Source organism: Salmo salar, chromosome 18, assembly GCF_965601325.2.
Source record: "Salmo salar chromosome 18, fSalSal1, whole genome shotgun sequence".
Lineage (NCBI taxonomy): Eukaryota > Metazoa > Chordata > Actinopteri > Salmoniformes > Salmonidae > Salmo > Salmo salar.
This window is the reverse complement of record NC_138308.1, coordinates 81,163,661-81,183,500: the sequence shown is the minus strand read 5'-3', so window position 1 is coordinate 81,183,500 and position 19,840 is coordinate 81,163,661. Positions and strand designations below refer to the sequence as shown.

The window sequence follows — 19,840 nt, the reverse complement described above, 5'->3', positions numbered from 1 at the left end:
CATTGAGGCCATTAACGCAGTGGCGAGGAGAGAAGAGGATCTCTCTTTACTTAGACCTCACACGCTGACACACACACACACACACACTGACACACACATACACACACACGCTGACACACACACACACACACATACATACTGGCACGCACACTGGGCATGACTGGGGAAGCAGGTTACTGGGCCACTCAGAAACAATGAACAGCTCTGTGTCAGAGAGTTTCCTAACCACAGATCCAGGGTCAGATAGTTGTAGATCGGCCTAATGGTTATGGTTACAAATAGGAGTTGGATAATCTGGTAGAAGCAAGCCTATCTCAGCAAATACCCGTCCAGAACCAACCAGCTGGACACTATAGTCTGGTGCTATGGCTAGACTTTGACCGGTCACATGGTTCATGTCCTCTGTTACAGCATCTCACCACTATCAAACATCAATCATGTCCATTATAGCAGAGGTGAGGCTCTCGATGTACACAGGCTTAAGGCCTTAGACACCTGCTATGATTCGGCTATTGTCACGCCCTGGCCGTAGAGAGGTTTTTGTTCTCTATTTTGGTTAGGCCAGGGTGTGACTAGGGTGGGCATTCTATGTCCTTTTTTCTATGTTATTTTATTTCTTTGTTTTGGCCTGGTATGGCTCTCAATCAGGGACAGCTGTACATCGTTGTCGCTGATTGGGAGCCATACTTAGGTAGCCTGTTTTCCTTTGGGTTTTGTGGGTGGTTAATTTCTGTTTAGTTGTCTAACCTGACAGAACTGTGGGCTGTCGTTTTGTTTATAGTGTTCTCTGTTTAATAAATTACAAGATGAGCACTAACCACGCTGCGCCTTGGTCTACTCCATTCAACAGCCGTTACAGCTATACATCTTGAAAGACATGTTGCCAGTAAATAAACACCTGTTTTACACACACACACACACACACACACACACACACACACACACACACACACACACACACACACACACACACACACACACACACACACACACACACACACACACCTCAGACAAACTCTTAGCAGATAATCAAGGATAGCAGCAAGAGTAGCATATCAGCCACACCCAAGAGACCTGCTAGAGACACATTTACATACACAGTGTGCATGGTGTGTCGTGTGTGCATTGTGTATGTGGTGTATATGGTCTGTGTGCAATGCCAACAAGGTTGTCATAGGGGAAGTCAGAGAAATACACTCTCTCCACCCTACGTTACATACAGTGCCTTGGGAAATTATTCAGACCCCTTGACTTTTTCCACATTTTGTTACGTTACAGACTTATTCTAAAATGGATTAAATAAAAAAAACATCCTCAGCAATCTACAAACAATACCCCATAATGACAAAGCGAAAACAGATTTATAGTAATTTTTGCACATTTATTAAAAATAAAAATACAGAAGTAATCAGACCCTTTGCTATGAGATTCAAAATTGAGCTCAGGTGCATCCTGTTTCCAGTGATCATCCTTGAGATGTTTCTACAACTTGATTGGAGTCCACCTGTGGTAAATTCAGTTGATTGGACATGATTTGGAAAGGCACACACCTGTCTATGAAAGGTCCCACATTTGACAGCGCATGTCAGAGCAAAAACCAAGCCATGAGGTTGAAGGAATTGTCCGTAGAGCTCTGAGACAGGATTGTGTCAAGGCACAGACCACAGGTGGGAGAACCTTCCAGAAGGACAATCATCTCTGCAGTACTCCACCAATCAGGCATTGATGGTAGAGTGGCCAGACGGAAACCACTACTCAGTAAAAGGCACATGACAGCCCGCTTGGAGTTTGCCAGAAGGCACCTAGACTCTCAGACCATGAGAAACAACATTCTCTGGTCTGATGAAACTAATATTGAACTCTTTGGCATAAATGCAAAGTGTCACGTATTGAGGAAACCTGGCACCATCCCTACAGTGAAGCATGGTGGTGGCAGCATCATGCAGTGGGGATGTTTTTCAGCGGCAGGGACTGGGAGACTAGCCGGGATCGAGGGAAAGATGAACGGAGCAAAGTACAGAGATATCCTTGATGAAAACCTGCTACAGAGCTCTCAGGACCTCAGACTGGGGCAAAGGTTCGCCTTCCAGCAGGACAATGACCCTAAGCACAATGTCACGCCCTGACCTGAGAGAGATGTTTTTTTCTCTGTTTGGTTAGGTCAGGGTGTGACATGGGGTGGGCATTCTATGTGTTGTAATTCTATGTTGGTTTTTCCTTTGATTGGCCTGGTATGGTTTCCAATCAGAGGCAGCTGTCTATCGTTGTCTCTGATTGGGAATCATACTTAGGCAGCCCTTTTCCCCACAGTCAGTTGTGGGATCTTGTCTTTGTTTGGTTGCATGTATTTTGCACTACGAAGCTTTTCGTTCGTTGTGTTGTTTATTGTTTTTTTGCTGGTTCACCTTTAAAATAAAAGATGATGAACTCAACTCACGCTGCGCCTTGGTCTACCTTGAACGACGAACGTGACAGAACTACCCACCACAAGAAGACCGAGCAGCGTGGGCAGGATGTCTGGACCTGGGAGGAGATCCTGGATGGGGTAGGACCCTGGACAAGGCCTGGGGAGTATCGCCGTCCAAATGGGAGATCGAGGCAGCGAAAGCGGAACGGCGATACTGGGAGGAACAGGGAAGAAAGCAACAACGGAAGCCCGAGAGGCAGCGCCAAAAAATAATTTGTGGGGGGCACACGGTTAGATTGGCTAAGGCGGGTCTAAGACCTGAGCCAACTCCCCATGCTTACCGTGGGGAGCGAGTGACCGAGCAAGCACCGTGTTATGCGGTGATACGCACTGTGTCGCCAGTGCGTACTCACAGCCCCGGTGCGCTCGGTGCAAGCTCCTCACCGTTGCCGTGGTAGAGTTGGCCGGCAGCCAGGGAGAAGTGCACGGCCTCAACATCTCTGGTCTCCAGTGCGTCTCTTCGGCCCAGGTTATCCTGCGCCTGCTCTACGCACGGTACCCCTCATTCACCAGCACAGCCCAGTTCATCCTGTACCAGCACTCAGCCCTTGCCAGGCTAGAGTCAACATCAAGCCAGGACGGGTTGTGCCAGCCCTGAGCTCCAGACCTCCGGTGCGCCTCCACGGCCCAGTGTGCCTTGTGCCTGCTCTGCGCACCCAGTCTCCTGTGCGTCTCCCCAGTCTGGTGAGACCGGTTCCAGCTCCCCGTAGGAAGCCTCCAGTGATGATCGATGGTCCGAAGCCTCCAGTGATAATCCATGGCACGAAGCCTCCAGTGATGATCCATGGCCCGGAGCCTGTAGTGATAATCCATGGCACGAAGCCTCCAGTGATGATCCATGGCCCCGAGCCTGTAGGGATGATCCATGGCACGAAGCCTGTAGGGATGATCCATGGCACGAAGCCTCCAGTGATGATCCATGGCACAAAGCCTCCAGTGATGACCCATGGCGCGGAACCAGTAGTGATGATCCATGGCACAGAGCCTGCAGCGAAGGTCCCCAGTCCGGAACCTACAGAGACGCTCTCCAGTCCGGAGCCTCCAGCGACGCTCCTCAGCCCGGAGCCTCCAGCGACGCTCCTCAGCCCGGAGCCTCCAGCGACGCTCCTCAGCCCGGAGCATCCAGCGACACTCCTCAGCCTGGAACCTGCAGCGACGGTCCCCAGTCCGGAACCTACAGAGACGCTCTCCAGCCCGGAGTCTCCAGCGACGCTCCTCAGCCCGGAGCCTCCAGCGACGCTCCTCAGCCCAGAGCCTCCAGCGACGCTCCTCAGCCCGGAACCTGCAGCGACGGTCCCCAGTCCGGAACCTACAGAGACGCTCTCCAGCCCGGAGCCTCCAGCGACGCTCCTCAGCCCGGAGCCTCCAGCGAAGCTCCTCTGCCCGGTGCCTCCAGCGACGCTCTCCAGTCCGGAGCCTCCAGCGACGCTCTCCATTCCGAAGTCTTCAGCGACGGCCTGCAGCCCGGAGTCTTCAACGGCGGTCTGCAGCCTGGAGTCTTCAACGGCGGTCTGCAGCACGCAGTCTTCAACGGCGGTCTGCAGCCCAGAGTCTTCAGCGACGGTCTGCAGCCCAGAGTCTTCAGCGACGGTCTTCAGCCCTGAGTCTTCAGCGACGGTCTGCAGTCCAGAGTCTTCAGCGATGGTCTGCAGCCCCGAGTCTTCAGCGGCGGTCGGCAGCCCAGAGTCTTCAGCGGCAGCCTGCAGCTCAGAGCCTCCGGCGCTGATCCACGATCAGGTTCCTCCGGCGACACAGAAGCGGGGGGATCAGCAGGCGGTGTGGGGGCTACGCCCCGAACCAGAGTCTCTGAATGTCCTTGAGTGGCCCAGCCAGAGCCCAAACTTGAACCAAATCGAACATCTCTGGAGAAACCCAAAAAATAGCTGTGCAGCAATGCTCCTCATCCAACCTGACAGAGCTTCAGAGGGTCTGCAGAGAAGAATTAGAGAAACTCCCCAAATAAAGGTGTGCCAAGCATACCCAAGAAGAATAGATGCTGTAATCGCTGCCAAAAGAGCTTCAACAAAGTACTGAGTAAAGGATCTGAATACTTATGTAAATGTCATATTTTCAGTTTTTATTTATGTATGTAGGCTAATGGTATAGCTACTACACCACCAGCAAACACTAGAGGTCCAAGTGAACGTGCTACATTTAGGGTCAGGTGTGAGTGAGAGGGAGAGAAAGAGAGAAAGAAGGAGTGAGAGAGAAAGAAAGGGGGAGAGAGAGAGAAAGGGGGAGAGAGAGTTTGTGTAGTATTCCACTATGTTTGTGTGGTGTTTTCTTCGGGGTGTACTGTATGGAGCAGAGGGGGGGTTGAGGAAAAGCCGATTACTTGAATATGGGGAGGAGGGGAAGGGTATATGGAACAGGCTGAACTGATGGAAGAAAAGCCTTGTCGTTAGAAGAGGAGGGGCTAGTGTGGAAAGGGGCGGTCCTACTGTACCCATAATATGAAGGGGACATGTATATTTACCCAATATCTTGCTCATTGTTTAGTCAAACCAAGCTGCAAGTATACCGCTGAAGACCTGAAGACCAGAAAGGACATTTTCACACAGTTGTGTTTTTCAACCAGTTTTAATTGTGCGTAAGGGTATGCTCTAAGTCGGGTCTCTGGAGCTCTCACCTGTAGGCAAGGAAGCAGTGAAAGACGTTTTAGTTTTGTTTCAAAACGAATATTTTGTGACAGAAGGGTTCTTTCGCAGTATGTCACTGGAATACGCCATTCTTGTTCACTAAATGGACTATTGAATACCTGTTACTTATTTGGTTATATATTTTCAACAATACGTTTTTTTGTTGTCATATCTCTAACAATTAAAATAGATTACCTGTGAAATATCACAACTTTGTTACTCAAATTAGACAGTCGCGTTAACGGTCAATAGGAGATAAAAAGCTGTTATCTCATGTTTTTGTTGTCGTTGCCCGCAGTGCAAACTAGGCATTTTTCATATTTTATAAACTGATTAGGTAGGCGACCTTGTTGCAATTTCCTTAGCGCTCAGGTAGTGCGCGAGTGCAACATTCTAACAGCAAATACAATGGTATTCTGGAGAACAGCAACATGAGAATACAGGTTTAAAAACAAAGTTTACATAACGTGTAAGTGCACTGATTTATTGTTATATAAATTAACTATTTGTGGCAGTGTGTTGCCCATAACATCTGAAGGCTCAATTCAATTCGCGAGGGTTTGAATAGGCTACACCAGAATACTGCAACAAATAAACAATTACTTGTATCTACTCATCTTCGACACCTTTGGGCGAAGTGCTGTGAAGTGTGCTGTGTGGTCTTACCGAAGCGCACATTGAGCCCCTACGTCCAAGTACTTTTCAGCTATCAATTTAGAGCGACCACAGGCATAGCTGCAGCAGCAAGTGTCACAGCGAGGACTGAACAACTCTATCACCAAAATGACGAACGGACCAAGGCAACGGGGCAGCGCAGCCGCGTCTAGTGGGGATGCTGTCTCCGAGTCCGGGAAGGAATCAGGAGGAGGGGTGGCTCTGAAGAAAGAGATCGGCCTTGTGAGTGCCTGCGGAATTATTGTTGGTAAGTGTCAAAAATCAAACATTGGAATGGATAATGTCTCTAATAATGTTCATGTGTATTTGCAAAGGCAGGTTTGCGAATAAGTTATTTATAGGCGTAGTTAATTTTGTATAATAGCCTACTGTGACCCACCTGAGCTTTAGGTACACTGACTCAAAGAAAGTGTGTGTGTGTGTGTGTGTGTGTGTGTGTGTATGTGTGTGTGTGTGTGTGTGTGTGTGTGTGTGTGTGTGTGTGTGTGTGTGTGTGTGTGTGTGTGTGTGTGTGTGTGTGCGTTCGTCCATAACTAGTTGGCAAACCAGTGCTATGAAAGTGAATTGGACTGACCACTGCTCAGAGTAGCTGAGAGCTGCTTTTAAGTATGGCATAAACATTATGAATAAGATTTGGTTTGGGTGGCATAAGGTCGCTCTCCCACTTACTCAAAATGGAACCTTATTAGTGGATAATTTTAAACATCTTCTAATGTAGGCTAATTATCGTTGATGGCTATTGCATCACTTCAGCAGTTACCAGTCATTCAGTTCAATTCATTCTCTATCTCGCTGTGAGTTCATTAGTCAGTTAATCAGCAACACTTTGATCATCTCTTTAATCTTCAGCCCAAACTGAAACTGTCAGGACATTATCTCCATCATTGCTGTAAATTAAGATGTCTGAGCTTTGAGCTGTAATTTCAAGAAAAAGCAACACTTTGTCACATTTACAATTTCTTTGTTGTTCCATGTAATTACACCATCATTACCATTAGAAAGTGAAAACCCATGTAACCACCGAACTAGGCTTATATTACTTGTAAATCTGTTTACCAATACTTATGATCAGAGCCACTTAGTTTATGCTTAGTGGAAGTGATCATCCAAAGTGATCATTCAAACACATCGGGCCAGACTTTTTTTTACAAGGAGCATGTGTATGCACCAGTTGAAAAATGTAGGCACGCACAAAGGAAATTAGGAGCACAATGCAAATAATTTGAGGCGCATATGCGAGTAAAATGGTCGCACTGTAGAGCCCTGCACTTACAGCCTATAGATAGATCCTATAGATGGAGTGTAATTGTAAATCACTGTAGAGCCCTGCACTTACAGCCTATAGATAGATCCTATAGATGGAGTGTAATTGTAAATCACTGTAGAGCCCTGCACTTACAGCCTATAGATAGATCCTATAGATGGAGTGTAATTGTAAATCACTGTAGAGCCCTGCACTTACAGCCTATAGATAGATCCTATAGATGGAGTGTAATTGTAAATCACTGTAGAGCCCTGCACTTACAGCCTATAGATAGATCCTATAGATGGAGTGTAATTGTAAATCACTGTAGAGCCCTGCACTTACAGCCTATAGATAGATCCTATAGATGGAGTGTAATTGTAAATCACTGTAGAGCCCTGCACTTACAGCCTATAGATAGATCCTATAGATGGAGTGTAATTGTAAATCACTGTAGAGCCCTGCACTTACAGCCTATAGATAGATCCTATAGATGGAGTGTAATTGTAAATCACTGTAGAGCCCTGCACTTACAGCCTATAGATAGATCCTATAGATGGAGTGTAATTGTAAATCACTGTAGAGCCCTGCACTTACAGCCTATAGATAGATCCTATAGATGGAGTGTAATTGTAAATCACTGTAGAGCCCTGCACTTACAGCCTATAGATAGATCCTATAGATGGAGTGTAATTGTAAATCACTGTAGAGCCCTGCACTTACAGCCTATAGATAGATCCTATAGATGGAGTGTAATTGTAAATCACTGTAAAGCCCATCTGAGCTGCTGTGTAGATCGATAGACAGACAGAGGATTTGTTGTTGTGAGGTCCAGGTGAATCAGTGGTGTGGTCTCTGGTCTTTCACCCTTGAGGGAGATGGGAGATGGGAGAGAGAGAGACAGAGAGAGACAGAGAGAGAGACAGAGAGAGAGAGAGAGAGACAGAGAGAGAGTTACAGCTAACAGCAAATAAAGCAGATATTGAAGGGTAGGCCCATGGTAGACCTCTCCTTTGAGCTCTATTGAATGAGCCTGTATGAAGAGAGCCCCTATGTCCTGACTTCTGCCCCATAGACTCTCCCCCATTCAAATATCATCCATTCATCTCCAACATAAATACTAGACTCGCCATCATTAAAACAGAACGGTTCAAAAACTAAAATAGCAGCCTATTCTTAAAGTGCATTACTTTTGACCAGAGCTCTATGGGCCATGGCCCAAAGTGGTGCACTATATAGGGGATATGGTGCCACTTGGGTCGCAGCCCTTGTTTTTAAATGCAAAAGAGTGAACAGACTAGAGGTGTGAATTGCTCCCACCCAGTCCATAGGTTCTTCATCTTCCAGATATCATTAACAGTTTAAACCACAACATTTAACCCCAATCATGAAGCTTTAAAAGAGCAAGCCAATGATTACCATAGTAGCCAACATGTCATTATGACACACTAGTCTACAGTAAGGTCACTCTTTCACGAACACATCTGGGCCATATTCATTAATGCACACCGAAGCAAAATGGTTTGCAACAGAATGTTTTCTTCCGTTCTATGCCAAATGAACACAACCCTGATCTCTCATCTTATCTCACGTGCGAGGCCTTATCGTCAGATGACTGAACTCAAACTGCCATGTTCCAACTCTTCCCTCAGCCTTTGTTCTCTGTTCCCTTGAAGGGGGCTGGGGGGGGGGGGGTTATGAGCTAAAGGTACAGTCAGTCAGATCTATTGTGAGTCCACCTTCACCCCCTTCTGGGTGAGGGGTGAGGGCGGTGAGGAGGAGAGACTGAGGGGAGTGAGGTGGGGGAGGTGGCCTAATCAGAGTCAGCAGGTAGGAGTGACAGTCAGGTGGGTGGATGATGGGGATTGCAGTAGCTCACCACATTCTTCACCTCCCCCTCCTCCTTTCATTCCTTCTAACATTATTTAATTATTCACCTCCCCCTCCTCCTTTCATTCCTTCTAACATTATTTCATTCTTCATTCTTCACCTCTTTTACTCTGGGCCCATTAAACTCAAAGCTGGGCACTGCTGTAATGATAAGTGCTAATTGGCAGCGCTCTCTGAGGTTGTGTGTGTGGTGTGTGTGTGTGTGTGTGTGTGTGTGTGTGTGTGTGTGTGTGTGTGTGTGTGTGTGTGTGTGTGTGTGTGTGTGTGTGTGTGTGTGTGTGTGTGTGTGTGTGTGTGTGTGTGTGTGTGTGTCCTCGGAGAGCTTCTGGACAGCGTCCAAGCAGCAGGTTGCCTCAGCTGGGCAGTTTGTAGAGGGCTTTAGGGACAGGGAGGAAGTGAAAATGCGCTAATCTCCCTGGTCTTTGTAATACCACAGAACCCGCTCACAGCTGTAGCGCTACTCTCTGGGTTGAAGTCCCCTTGGTACAGGTCTAGGAGCAGCTTCCTAACCTTAACCATTAGTGTAGGTCTCGGAGAGCCTTGTGCACATTACATCTGTGCTCAGCGTTCACCTGTCTGTGTTGTTCTGGGATGCTTGTCAGTTCATCACAGCTTGGAGCTTGGGAGCTCTGGTTAAGGGCCCTGCCTCTGGTAAGGGGGCAGTAGACTGGGACACACTACACAGCACATTGTTCATGAAAGGGGATCATAAGGCTGAAGTAAGCACTGGCTGCGTCTCAAATGGCACCCTATTCCCTACAAAGTAGGGCACCGTGTTGGGGAGTAGGGTGCCAATTGGGACGTAGCCTTTGTCTGAGTAAGTAAGCCTAGCACATGACATGAACAGCTTTGTCTGAGCTGTAGGCCTACCAGCATTGTTTGAGGCCAGTGATGTTTTAGTGTACATTCTCCTGCAGATTACACATGCTGGGTTTGGTTCTTACTTGTTCTAGTGCTTACAGAGACCTTTAGGTTTCATTCCCAATTCTCCACCGTTCTCTCAAAGTGTGTGGCTGCAAACTCCCCTTCATGGCGTGAACAATGGTGGAAACTACCTCCAGCCAATGACTACACCAATCCTACTAGTCCCCTCTCATTGTCTCACCAGTCACCCTATAACCTAACCCAGTCCCCTCTCATTGTCTCACCAGTCACCCTATAACCTAACCCAGTCCCCTCTCATTGTCTCACCAGTCACCCTATAACCTAACCCAGTCCCCTCTCATTGTCTCACCAGTCACCCTATAACCTAACCAGTCCCCTCTCATTGTCTCACCATCCAAGGGTCACACACAAAGTTGCTGAACTGAAGCCTTGTAAAGTTGGTACACTGACTGCACAGTACCAAAGATGTAGTCAACAAACTGGAAGCAGTCGCCTTCTTTAGTCAAGGTTGAGATGAATCCTTCTTTACCCTTCAGCCACTAAGTCAACGTTACGTAAGTGCACCAGCGAGTACAGTTCAGGATGCATATGGAGCATTTAAATGCTCGTGGTTTCAGACTGTTCATCCATTGGTGTGTGTGTGTGTGTGTGTGTGTGTGTGTGTGTGTGTGTGTGTGTGTGTGTGTGTGTGTGTGTGTGTGTGTGTGTGTGTGTGTGTGTACCTGTAGAGAATGTTGAAGTAAAAGAGAACACACACACACAAACCCTATTCAAAAAGTCTATATCAATACCTTTGGCTTTTGTACTGTGTATTCTCCTCAGTCAACTCTGACTCTGCAAGTTCTAATGCACGATCTTTAGCCCTGGCGAGCCATTCGCTGTCAAGGTTTATGAGCCAATCAGTCAGCTGAATCTGATTCTCAAGCCCCGACCTCTGACCCCTACTGCTTCGTCAGATCTCTGATGGGGTGTGAGTAGTTAACTTGTCATCTAAACCAAGTCTAACCTAACACACACACACACACTGTCTCTTTCATGTTTCCTAGCTCTATAAACTGACTGCCAGTCTGATGCTTATATAGGCTGTCAGGGCATTGTTCTGATGTAGTGTAGGGGCCTCCTTAGTACACATACACACACACACACTCACCTCTCCCCCCTTTCTCTCTCTCTCTCTCTCTCTCTCTCTCTCTCTCTCGCTCTCACTCACTCACTCACTCACTCACTCTCACACTCACTCACTCTCTCTCTCTCTCTGTGTCTTCTCATCCTCAGTGCTAACTCAGCACATTGCGTTTCCACTCTGTCTGCTGGCTGGCTGGCTGCTCACTGCTGTTAAAATGAAATTCTCTCCTCTCTCTTTGTCTCTCTCTCTCTCTCTCTCTCTCTCTCTCTCTCTCTCTCTCTCTCTCTCTTTCTTCTACTTTATCTGTCTCCTTCGTCCTCACATTTGCCCTCTGTCATCCATTTTCCACTACACCACTCTTTAAATCCCAACATTCTGTTTGTCTCCCTCCTTTATTGCCCTCCTTCTCTTCTCTAGGAAATCAGCTAAAAGGCTGAGCAATCAGATGTGTTCATGGAACTTCTGGGTCAGAACCTCCTCCTCCTCTGGGTCTGGTAACATGGTGTTGTCTCTCAGTGGTATAGAGCACGCTCATGATTGGATTAGGGATTCTGAACTGTGCTTTTTTTACACACATTGTTTAGAATCCCTCTTTAAACTGCCTCCATTGCTTCCACTCTGTTCCCCCCAATTGATCTCCTGATTGCAAACCTGTGACGAATGCTGGTGTCACGTCGATAACGTTCCCTTCTCCCATCGTTATTAGATGGTGGAACTGATGTTCTCTAATGTCTCCATCCCCCTTCAGCTCTTCCTGCCTGTGAATGACACTGGTGTCACGCTAATAACCCCCCCCCCCCCCCCTTCTCCTCGGTACCTCAAATAACTGTTGGTGTCACTTCACTAATCGTCCCCTCTTCTTCTCTCTATCCCAGGTAACATCATCGGGTCGGGGATCTTCGTCAGCCCTAAGGGCGTGATGGAGAACGCCAGTTCGGTGGGTCTGGCGCTGATCGTGTGGATCGTCACCGGCATCATCACGGCTATCGGGGCGCTGTGCTACGCCGAGCTGGGTGTCACCATCCCCAAGTCAGGGGGAGACTACGCATACGTCAAGGACATCTTCGGAGGACTGGCAGGGTGAGTGGCTGGATCTATGGTGCTTGGTGACCTTTGACCCACCACTGTATTCACTGATCTAACTCACTCACTCATTCTTATCCTCTCTGGTATCTTCTGTCCAGGACGTATCACCAATCCTTTGTCCACATTGATTAATGTGTTTGTAGTGTTCGCCCAGACGGTAAACACACACAGATCTTGTGTTGTAACAGTCTGGATCCATTTTGTATCAAGAATATTTTCAGAGAGGAATTCACCCAGACCAAAACACCTCAGACTATTGTTAGTGTCCCGTCTGTAGATCAATGAGAGGTTTAAAATGAAACAAAGTTTTACCCAGAACTAACTGATATTCTCTGTTTGAAGGCTTTGTTTAGTATGTTAGAATGGGTCTCGGGACTGTTTCCTCCAGATGCCTCAGATGTTTAGGTTTGAAGTTCTTCGGGGCACATACTGTTTCCTTCTCTCTGTGATACCAAGTTACGATCAAGGAGTGTTTGTTTTGATGGTGTACTGTGTAGGAGTCGGAGGGTACAGCAGAAACAAGGTTGTTGATAGCGACACCCCTGCGTTGCCGTGGGGGGGGGGGGGGTGGACTCTTCCGCAGAGACTCTCCATAGGTGTTTGTGGATGTGCCCACCCCATTGGCGTGGGGGTGTCAGGCCAGGCGTTCCAGTACTAGCCATGGTGGTGCTGACACTCAGTCCTGATGAAATACTATCACACATTGTTACAAATCAATTCCTTAACTGAGGGCTCAGCTTTGGGGCTTTACTTTAATCTTACAGACGTGTTGCCTTGTGAACATTTTGTTAACACACACATAGACACACTCTGGCTCAACACCGGCTCACACACACAGTTTTTGTGAGTAACAGCCAGGCTAAGATGGGGAACGCAGCGAAGCATAATGACCGCTCCAGAAGCTGGTGGAGAATTTTGGGAAAAACCATGTTCTGATGTGGCCTTCCCCTCCTCTAGTCAGATAAATATCACTGCCCCCTCCTTAACACACACACATCCACTCTCTGAGAGAGGGAGGGAGGGACCTCTATCCCTCTAAGAGTAGCTCTGCCCCTTCATGATTTATACAATACATTGTTATCCCGTCCTACTCTATGTTGTAAACACACTATCTGTGTGTGTGTGTGCACGGACGTGTGTGTGTGTGTGTGTGTGTATGTGCGTGCACGTACATACGTCAGTGTCTACATGCTGTTCATAACCCTAATTTACCCCTTCCTCTCCTCTCCCTCCATCTCTTCTCCCTCCTCTTCCTCTAGGTTCCTGCGTCTGTGGATCGCAGTGCTGGTGATCTACCCCACCAACCAGGCGGTGATCGCCCTCACCTTCTCCAACTACGTCCTACAGCCCCTCTTCCCAACCTGCTTCCCCCCAGAGAACGGTCTGCGCCTACTGGCCGGCGTCTGCCTACGTGAGTACCCTGTACCCTGGAGGGAGAGGTGGAGGAGGGGGATGATGGGGGGGGGGGTGGAAGGGTGTTGAAATGTTGAATGGATTGAATGTTAGAGAGTGACAGAGAGAGAGAGAGTGACAGAGAGTGACAGAGAGAGAGAAAGAAAGAAACAAGAGTGAAAGAGAGAGAGTTTTTGTTAAATACGTTTTTTTTCATGTTTAGCTATGCAATGATAATGCAATTCTATGCTACAATTACTGCAAGTCTTAAAAACTATTTTAGCCTTACTTTGACAACTCAGGTTGGTTTGTTCTCTACTCTGTGTTTTGTCATCTCTCTGCATATCTCTCTTCATCTCTCTCTCTCTCTATCTCTCTTCATCTCTCTCTCTCGCGCTCTCATCATGTCTCGTGCTCTCTCTCTCTTCCTCTCTCTCTCTGTCTCTCTCTCTTCTTCTCTGTCTCTCGCTCACATCCTCCTCCTGCCATACTTTCTCTTCTATTCTTTCAGTAACATCCACTTGTGGCTCACGGTCAAAGAACATGTAAGAAAAAGAGGTAGCAGAGCAGGAGAGAGTGTTGGTGACAGACTTCTCTACAAACCTCACACACGTAGCCCTAATACCACAAGGTGGGTTCAGACAGGCAGAGAGAGACAGAGAGAGAGAGAGAGAGAGATGGGGAGAGAGAGAGTCAGAGAGAGAGAGTCAGAGAGAGAGAGAGAGAGAGAGAGATGGGGAGAGAGAGAGTCAGAGAGAGAGCGAGTTGGGGGGAGAGAGAGAGAGATGGGGAGAGAGAGAGTCAGAGAGAGAGATGGGGATAGAGAGAGTCAGAGAGAGAGAGACAGAGAGATGGGGAGAGAGAGTCAGAGAGTGACAGAGAGAGAGAGAGATGGGGAGAGAGAGTCAGAGAGAGAGAGAGAGAGAGCGAGAGAGAAAGAGATGGGGAGAAAGAGAGTCAGAGAGTGAGAGAGAGAGAGAGAGAGATGGGGAGAGAGAGAGTCAGAGAGTGACAGGGGGAGAGAGATGGGGAGAGAGAGAGTCATAGAGTGAGAAGAGAGAGAGAGAGAGAGAGAGAGAGAGAGAGAGAGATGGGGAGAAAGAGAGAGAGATAGACAGACAGTGTGAAGCTAGTTTGTGAAAGCAACAACAACCTCCCAGATAGCTTCAATATGTTTTCTTCTGTCTGCGAAATCTTTCCCCAAAACCCATAAGAACTGTTTAATGATATTTTTTTATGAGTTGATCTCATCAATAGTTTTTTGTAACTGGCTCGATTGTTACTGACGAATAATTGCTGTGGGAAACTGTTCTTTCGTGTCACCATTCAAGCCTAGTACCCACTTTAGCTGGAATGCACCTGTGGCTATTCTGTTGCCCTGATGTTTTTCAGTTCAGCCATAGAGCAGGATACTAAGATATCTTGGCGGTGCAGACAGACAGACTCCCTGTGGGCGTCTTTGTGCCATCCCGATGGTCAACCCAGTCACACAGCTGGGATTGTTTCAGTAATTAGAGAAGATCTGGGGGCGTTGTATTCACAAAGATTCTCAGAGTATAGAAGTGCTGATCGAGGATCAGGTCCTCCCTGTCCATAAAATGATGATAATCGAACAATCTAAAGGGCTAAACTGATCCTAGACCAGCACTCGTACATGTACATAATGTACCTGTTTTCTTCCCTGAAGCCTTATGCAATCCGTTATGCCTCTGGGGAAAAGATGTGTTGAGACTTGCCAGAAAGATTCATTTTCCTTGGCCGATGATGAAGTGTGCAATAGTTTTAGAACACTGCAATCTGATTGGCCCGAGGCGATAGCCCTAATGTGTGTTTCCTCGAAACGAATTGGTCAGATGTTGTCAAGCAGAATGTCGAGCCTCAGCGTCACTGTTGTTGTTTTTGACCAACTTATTCTCCTGCGTTCTGCTGTTGTTCTGCTGTTGTTCCTCTTACAGCGAGCGGCGGAAAATAAGACAACTGGGTGAAGGGTTACTTTAGGACAAGTTCCTTTCTCTCGCTGTCCTTCTTTTTCATGCTCCTCTTCCGTCTCTCTCTTTTCCTCCTCTTTCTGCTGTTTCCTCCTTTCCTCCGTCTCTGTTGCTTTAGGTTTCTTTGTGGCCCTGCATGTACGGTACAGTCTGTATCTCTGTATCTCTGACGGTGGTTTTCAGGGACATTCTGTATGTTGTGCTATACAATGGGGGTTTCATGTGTCTAGGAGAGTCGGGGAGAGTCCAGATATTATTTTCCTCCGTTTCTTAGAGTATAGCGAAGTAGCCCTTGAAAAATGATACGCTACAGACGTTTTTTTTAATATTTTTATTTCACCTTTATTTAACCAGGTAGGCTAGTTGAGAACAAGTTCTCATTTACAACTGAGACCTGGCCAAGATAAAGCACAGCAGTTCGACACAAACAACAACACAGAGTTACACATGGAATAAACAAACATACAGTCAATAATACAATAGGATCTTCATTTGAGGCAGTTTGCTACAGCAGGAAAATAATCCTTCAGCCTCAGGAAATGTGAAGTATTATGTGGATTATAATTAATGGACATTGTTGTAGGGGTTGATACATTTTTCGTTTGGGCAAATCAAGTCTGAATTTTCAAAGTGGAAATCACAAACTTTAGAAGCCTTTTTAAAAATCAAATACACTACAAATTTGCATTTCCTGCCCATCAACAGAAGAGTGAACAAATGAAATCCTACATTTGTATCTATAGCAGGAATAGATGGTAGGGTTTTGCTGTACCTGTATATGGTGCTGTGTGACCACTTTTGCTGACTATACACAAAAAATGACAATAAAGTATATATATGTATGTATGTATGTATGTATATACTGTTTGTTTTCTTGAGTTGCCTTGATCCCCTTCCCCTCCTGGCCCCCACTCATGTTTTTCTAAACGCACAACCACTAACCATTCGCTGGTCACTGGGACAGACTGCTGCTGCAGCAATGAGGAAACATTAGAAAAGTGTTGAGTTTCAAAAACATGTTGCAGGCCAGCCCCCCCCTCCCCTCCCTCCCTCCCCCCTCCACCTCTCCGTCTCCATGGCCTGGAGCGGGGTTGCGTGTTGTCGTGTTATTGAACAGTCATGTTATGGAGCTTCTCAGCATGTTCCAGTGTGTGCTCAGTAACAAACTGTTTCCCAGGTGTTAACCAGTGGATGTTCCTCTTACTCAGACCACATATAGAACAGAGTGGGAATGGGAGTAGGATTCATGTTGTTTTTATTCACGGGACGATGAGATTCAGTTGGGGTGATTTAGAATGTTCCCTGCACTGTTCCCAGCACAGGTCAAATGTATATATTTTTTTAATGTGCTGCAACGTGGATATAATTGCACTGTCAGGCATATTTCAGAAATCTCACAGATATCTTCCATTACATAGGTTATTGTTACTGTAGAGGATTGCAAACACACTTGCTGCTTGGCGTCACCTTGCGAGAGAGTGCATCTGTGCTGTATGTTCTTTATTACACACACACACACAGACACACACACACACACACACACACACACACACACACACACACACACACACACACACACACACACACACACACACACACACACACACACACACACACACACACACACACACACACACACACACACAAACACAATGCTCAGCTCCTACTCCCATGTAGTGTAGGCGCAGTTTGTGTTAGCCTGATCCCAGATCTACACTTTATGTGCTTTAGTTAAGTTCTGTATTGTAGAGGAGCTAAAGCACAGACCTGGGACCAGTTAACTGTGTGTTACCAGCTGACAACATATCCACAGATCAGGCCATACATCCCCCTACCCCTTCCCTCGCACTCCCCCCCTTTCCTTTCCCCAAACCGCTAAACACCATACACTCTTTTACAACTATAAACTATGATCAACCCTCCCACCCCACCTCCTCCTCCTCTCCCACCCCACCCCCCTCCTCCTCTCCTCCTCCTCTCTCCGTCTCTGTCTGGCTGAGTAGCCAGCCTGTCTCTGTTCCTTGGCAGACTGACCAGAACAGATAAGCTCAGAGGTATTTCTAATCTGATGTGTGTGTAATGTCATGTGTGTGTAATGTCGTGTGTGTAATGTCATGTGTGTGTAATGTCATGTGTGTGTAATGTCGTGTGTGTAATGTCATGTGTGTGTAATGTCATGTGTGTGTAATGTGATGTGTGTGTAATGTCATGTGTGTGTAATGTGATGTGTGTGTAATGTCATGTGTGTGTAATGTCATGTGTGTGTAATGTGATGTGTGTGTAATGTCATGTGTGTGTAATGTCATGTGTGTGTAATGTGATGTGTGTGTAATGTCATGTGTGTGTAATGTCATGTGTGTGTAATGTCATGCGTGTGTAATGTGATGTGTGTGTAATGTGATGTGTGTGTAATGTCATGTGTGTGTAATGTCATGTGTGTGTAATGTCATGTGTGTGTAATGTCATGTGTGTGTAATGTCATGTGTGTGTAATGTCATGCGTGTGTAATGTGATGTGTGTGTAATGTGATGTGTGTGTAATGTCATGTGTGTGTAATGTCATGTGTGTGTAATGTCATGCGTGTGTAATGTGATGCGTGTGTAATGTGATGTGTGTGTAATGTCATGTGTGTGTAATGTCATGTGTGTGTAATGTGATGTGTGTGTAATTTGTGTGTGTAATGTCATGTGTGTGTAATGTCATGTGTGTGTAATGTGTGTGTGTAATGTCATGTGTGTGTAATGTCATGTGTGTGTAATGTCATGCGTGTGTAATGTGATGTGTGTGTAATGTGATGTGTGTGTAATGTGATGTGTGTGTAATGTGTGTGTGTGTAATGTCATGTGTGTGTAATGTCATGTGTGTGTAATGTCATGCGTGTGTAATGTCATATGTGTGTAATGTCATGTGTGTGTGTAATGTCATGTGTGTGTAATGCCATGTGTGTGTAATGCCATGTGTGTGTAATGCCATGTGTGTGTAATGTCATGTGTGTGTAATGTCATGTGTGTGTGTAATGTCATGTGTGTGTGTAATGTCATGTGTGTGTGTAATGTCATGTGTGTGTGTAATGTCATGTGTGTGTAATGTCATGTGTGTGTGTAATGTCATGTGTGTGTAATGTCATGTGTGTGTGTAATGTCATGTGTGTGTGTAATGTCGTGTGTGTGTAATGTCATGTGTGTGTAATGTCATGTGTGTGTGTAATGTGTCATGTGTGTGTGTAATGTCATGTGTGTGTGTAATGTCATGTGTGTGTGTAATGTCATGTGTGTGTGTTTAATGTCATGTGTGTGTGTAATGCCATGTGTGTGTAATGTCATGTGTGTGTAATGTCATGTGTGTGTGTAATGTCATGTGTGTGTAATGTCATGTGTGTGTGTAATGTCATGTGTGCAACAACAGGGTTGTTAGAGGGTCCTGTAAACCTTATTCAGCCCCAACTGCTGCCTCTGTCTGCACCAATAATAATACATCTGCATCATCATGGTGATGTGACAAGTGACAATTAGCTTTTTGAAAATGCTTTATCTTGAAAACTTGATTTCTGACATGGATAACATTTTGGGACTGTATCAACAGTGGACTAATGAACAGAATACCAAAAGATAGGTTTTGACTGGATTATTCCTTTAAGTGCCTTGCTCAAGGGCACATCGACGTATGCTTCACTTTGTCGGCTGGGGGATTCGAACTAGCAACCTTTTGGTTACTAGGCCAATGCTAACCGCGAGGCTACCTGTCGCCCCCACTACACTCTAGAATTCAATACCATCGTGTTTAGCATTAACCTAGTAAGTAAGTAGCCAAGGCAGCGTGAGGCAGCTTGATGTACACACCCTGGACAGGACGCTGGTCTATCGCAGGCCCTTCCATTAGCCCTGATGTAATGTACTGTGGTGCTGTATTAAGAGAGGGAGAAAAAAAAGGGAGATACCTAGTCAGGTGTACAACTGAATCCATTCAACTGAAATGTGTCTTCTGCATTTAACACAACCCCTCTGAATCAGAGCGGTGAGGGGGGGCTACCGTAATCAACATCCACGTCTTCGGCAGCCTGGGAATAGTGGGTTAACTGCCTTGCTCAGGGGCAGAACGACAGATTTTTACCCAAACGTGAAGGTGCGACAGATTGCAGAACAGACAGGCTGAACGCCCAGCCAGTGTCTGTGGATAAACTCAGACCCGTAGGTCTTTGGAGTGTGGTCCTTGTCATTTTATCAGAGAAGTTGATAAGCAAGGAGAGCGGGGTCAGAGTTCATTGTGATAGTACAGAGATGTTGCTGCATGCCTTTCACCTTTTATGACACGTCACGCCAGTTGCAGCACAATGTGTGTTACTGTAACTTCCGCCACACACACACACACAGACACGCACACACACACAACCCCCCCCCCCCCCCCCCCCCCACACACACACACACCTTCTTCACCCTCTTTCTATTTGTC

The 19,840-nt window shown here is 46.5% G+C and overlaps 1 protein-coding gene across 1 annotated transcript in view; it reads left to right on the top strand.

Moving 5' to 3' along the window:
- The first annotated feature begins 4,983 nt into the window (after positions 1-4,983).
- The window catches only part of LOC106577803 (large neutral amino acids transporter small subunit 2), a 22,526-nt gene continuing 7,669 nt past the window's right edge, over positions 4,984-19,840 (top strand). The window contains exons 1-3 of the mRNA XM_014156159.3: positions 4,984-6,028; positions 11,801-12,005; positions 13,271-13,422. Coding sequence (XP_014011634.2) covers positions 5,890-6,028; positions 11,801-12,005; positions 13,271-13,422 — 496 coding nt within the window. The 5' untranslated portion in view covers positions 4,984-5,889. The remainder of the gene's footprint in view (positions 6,029-11,800; positions 12,006-13,270; positions 13,423-19,840) is intronic.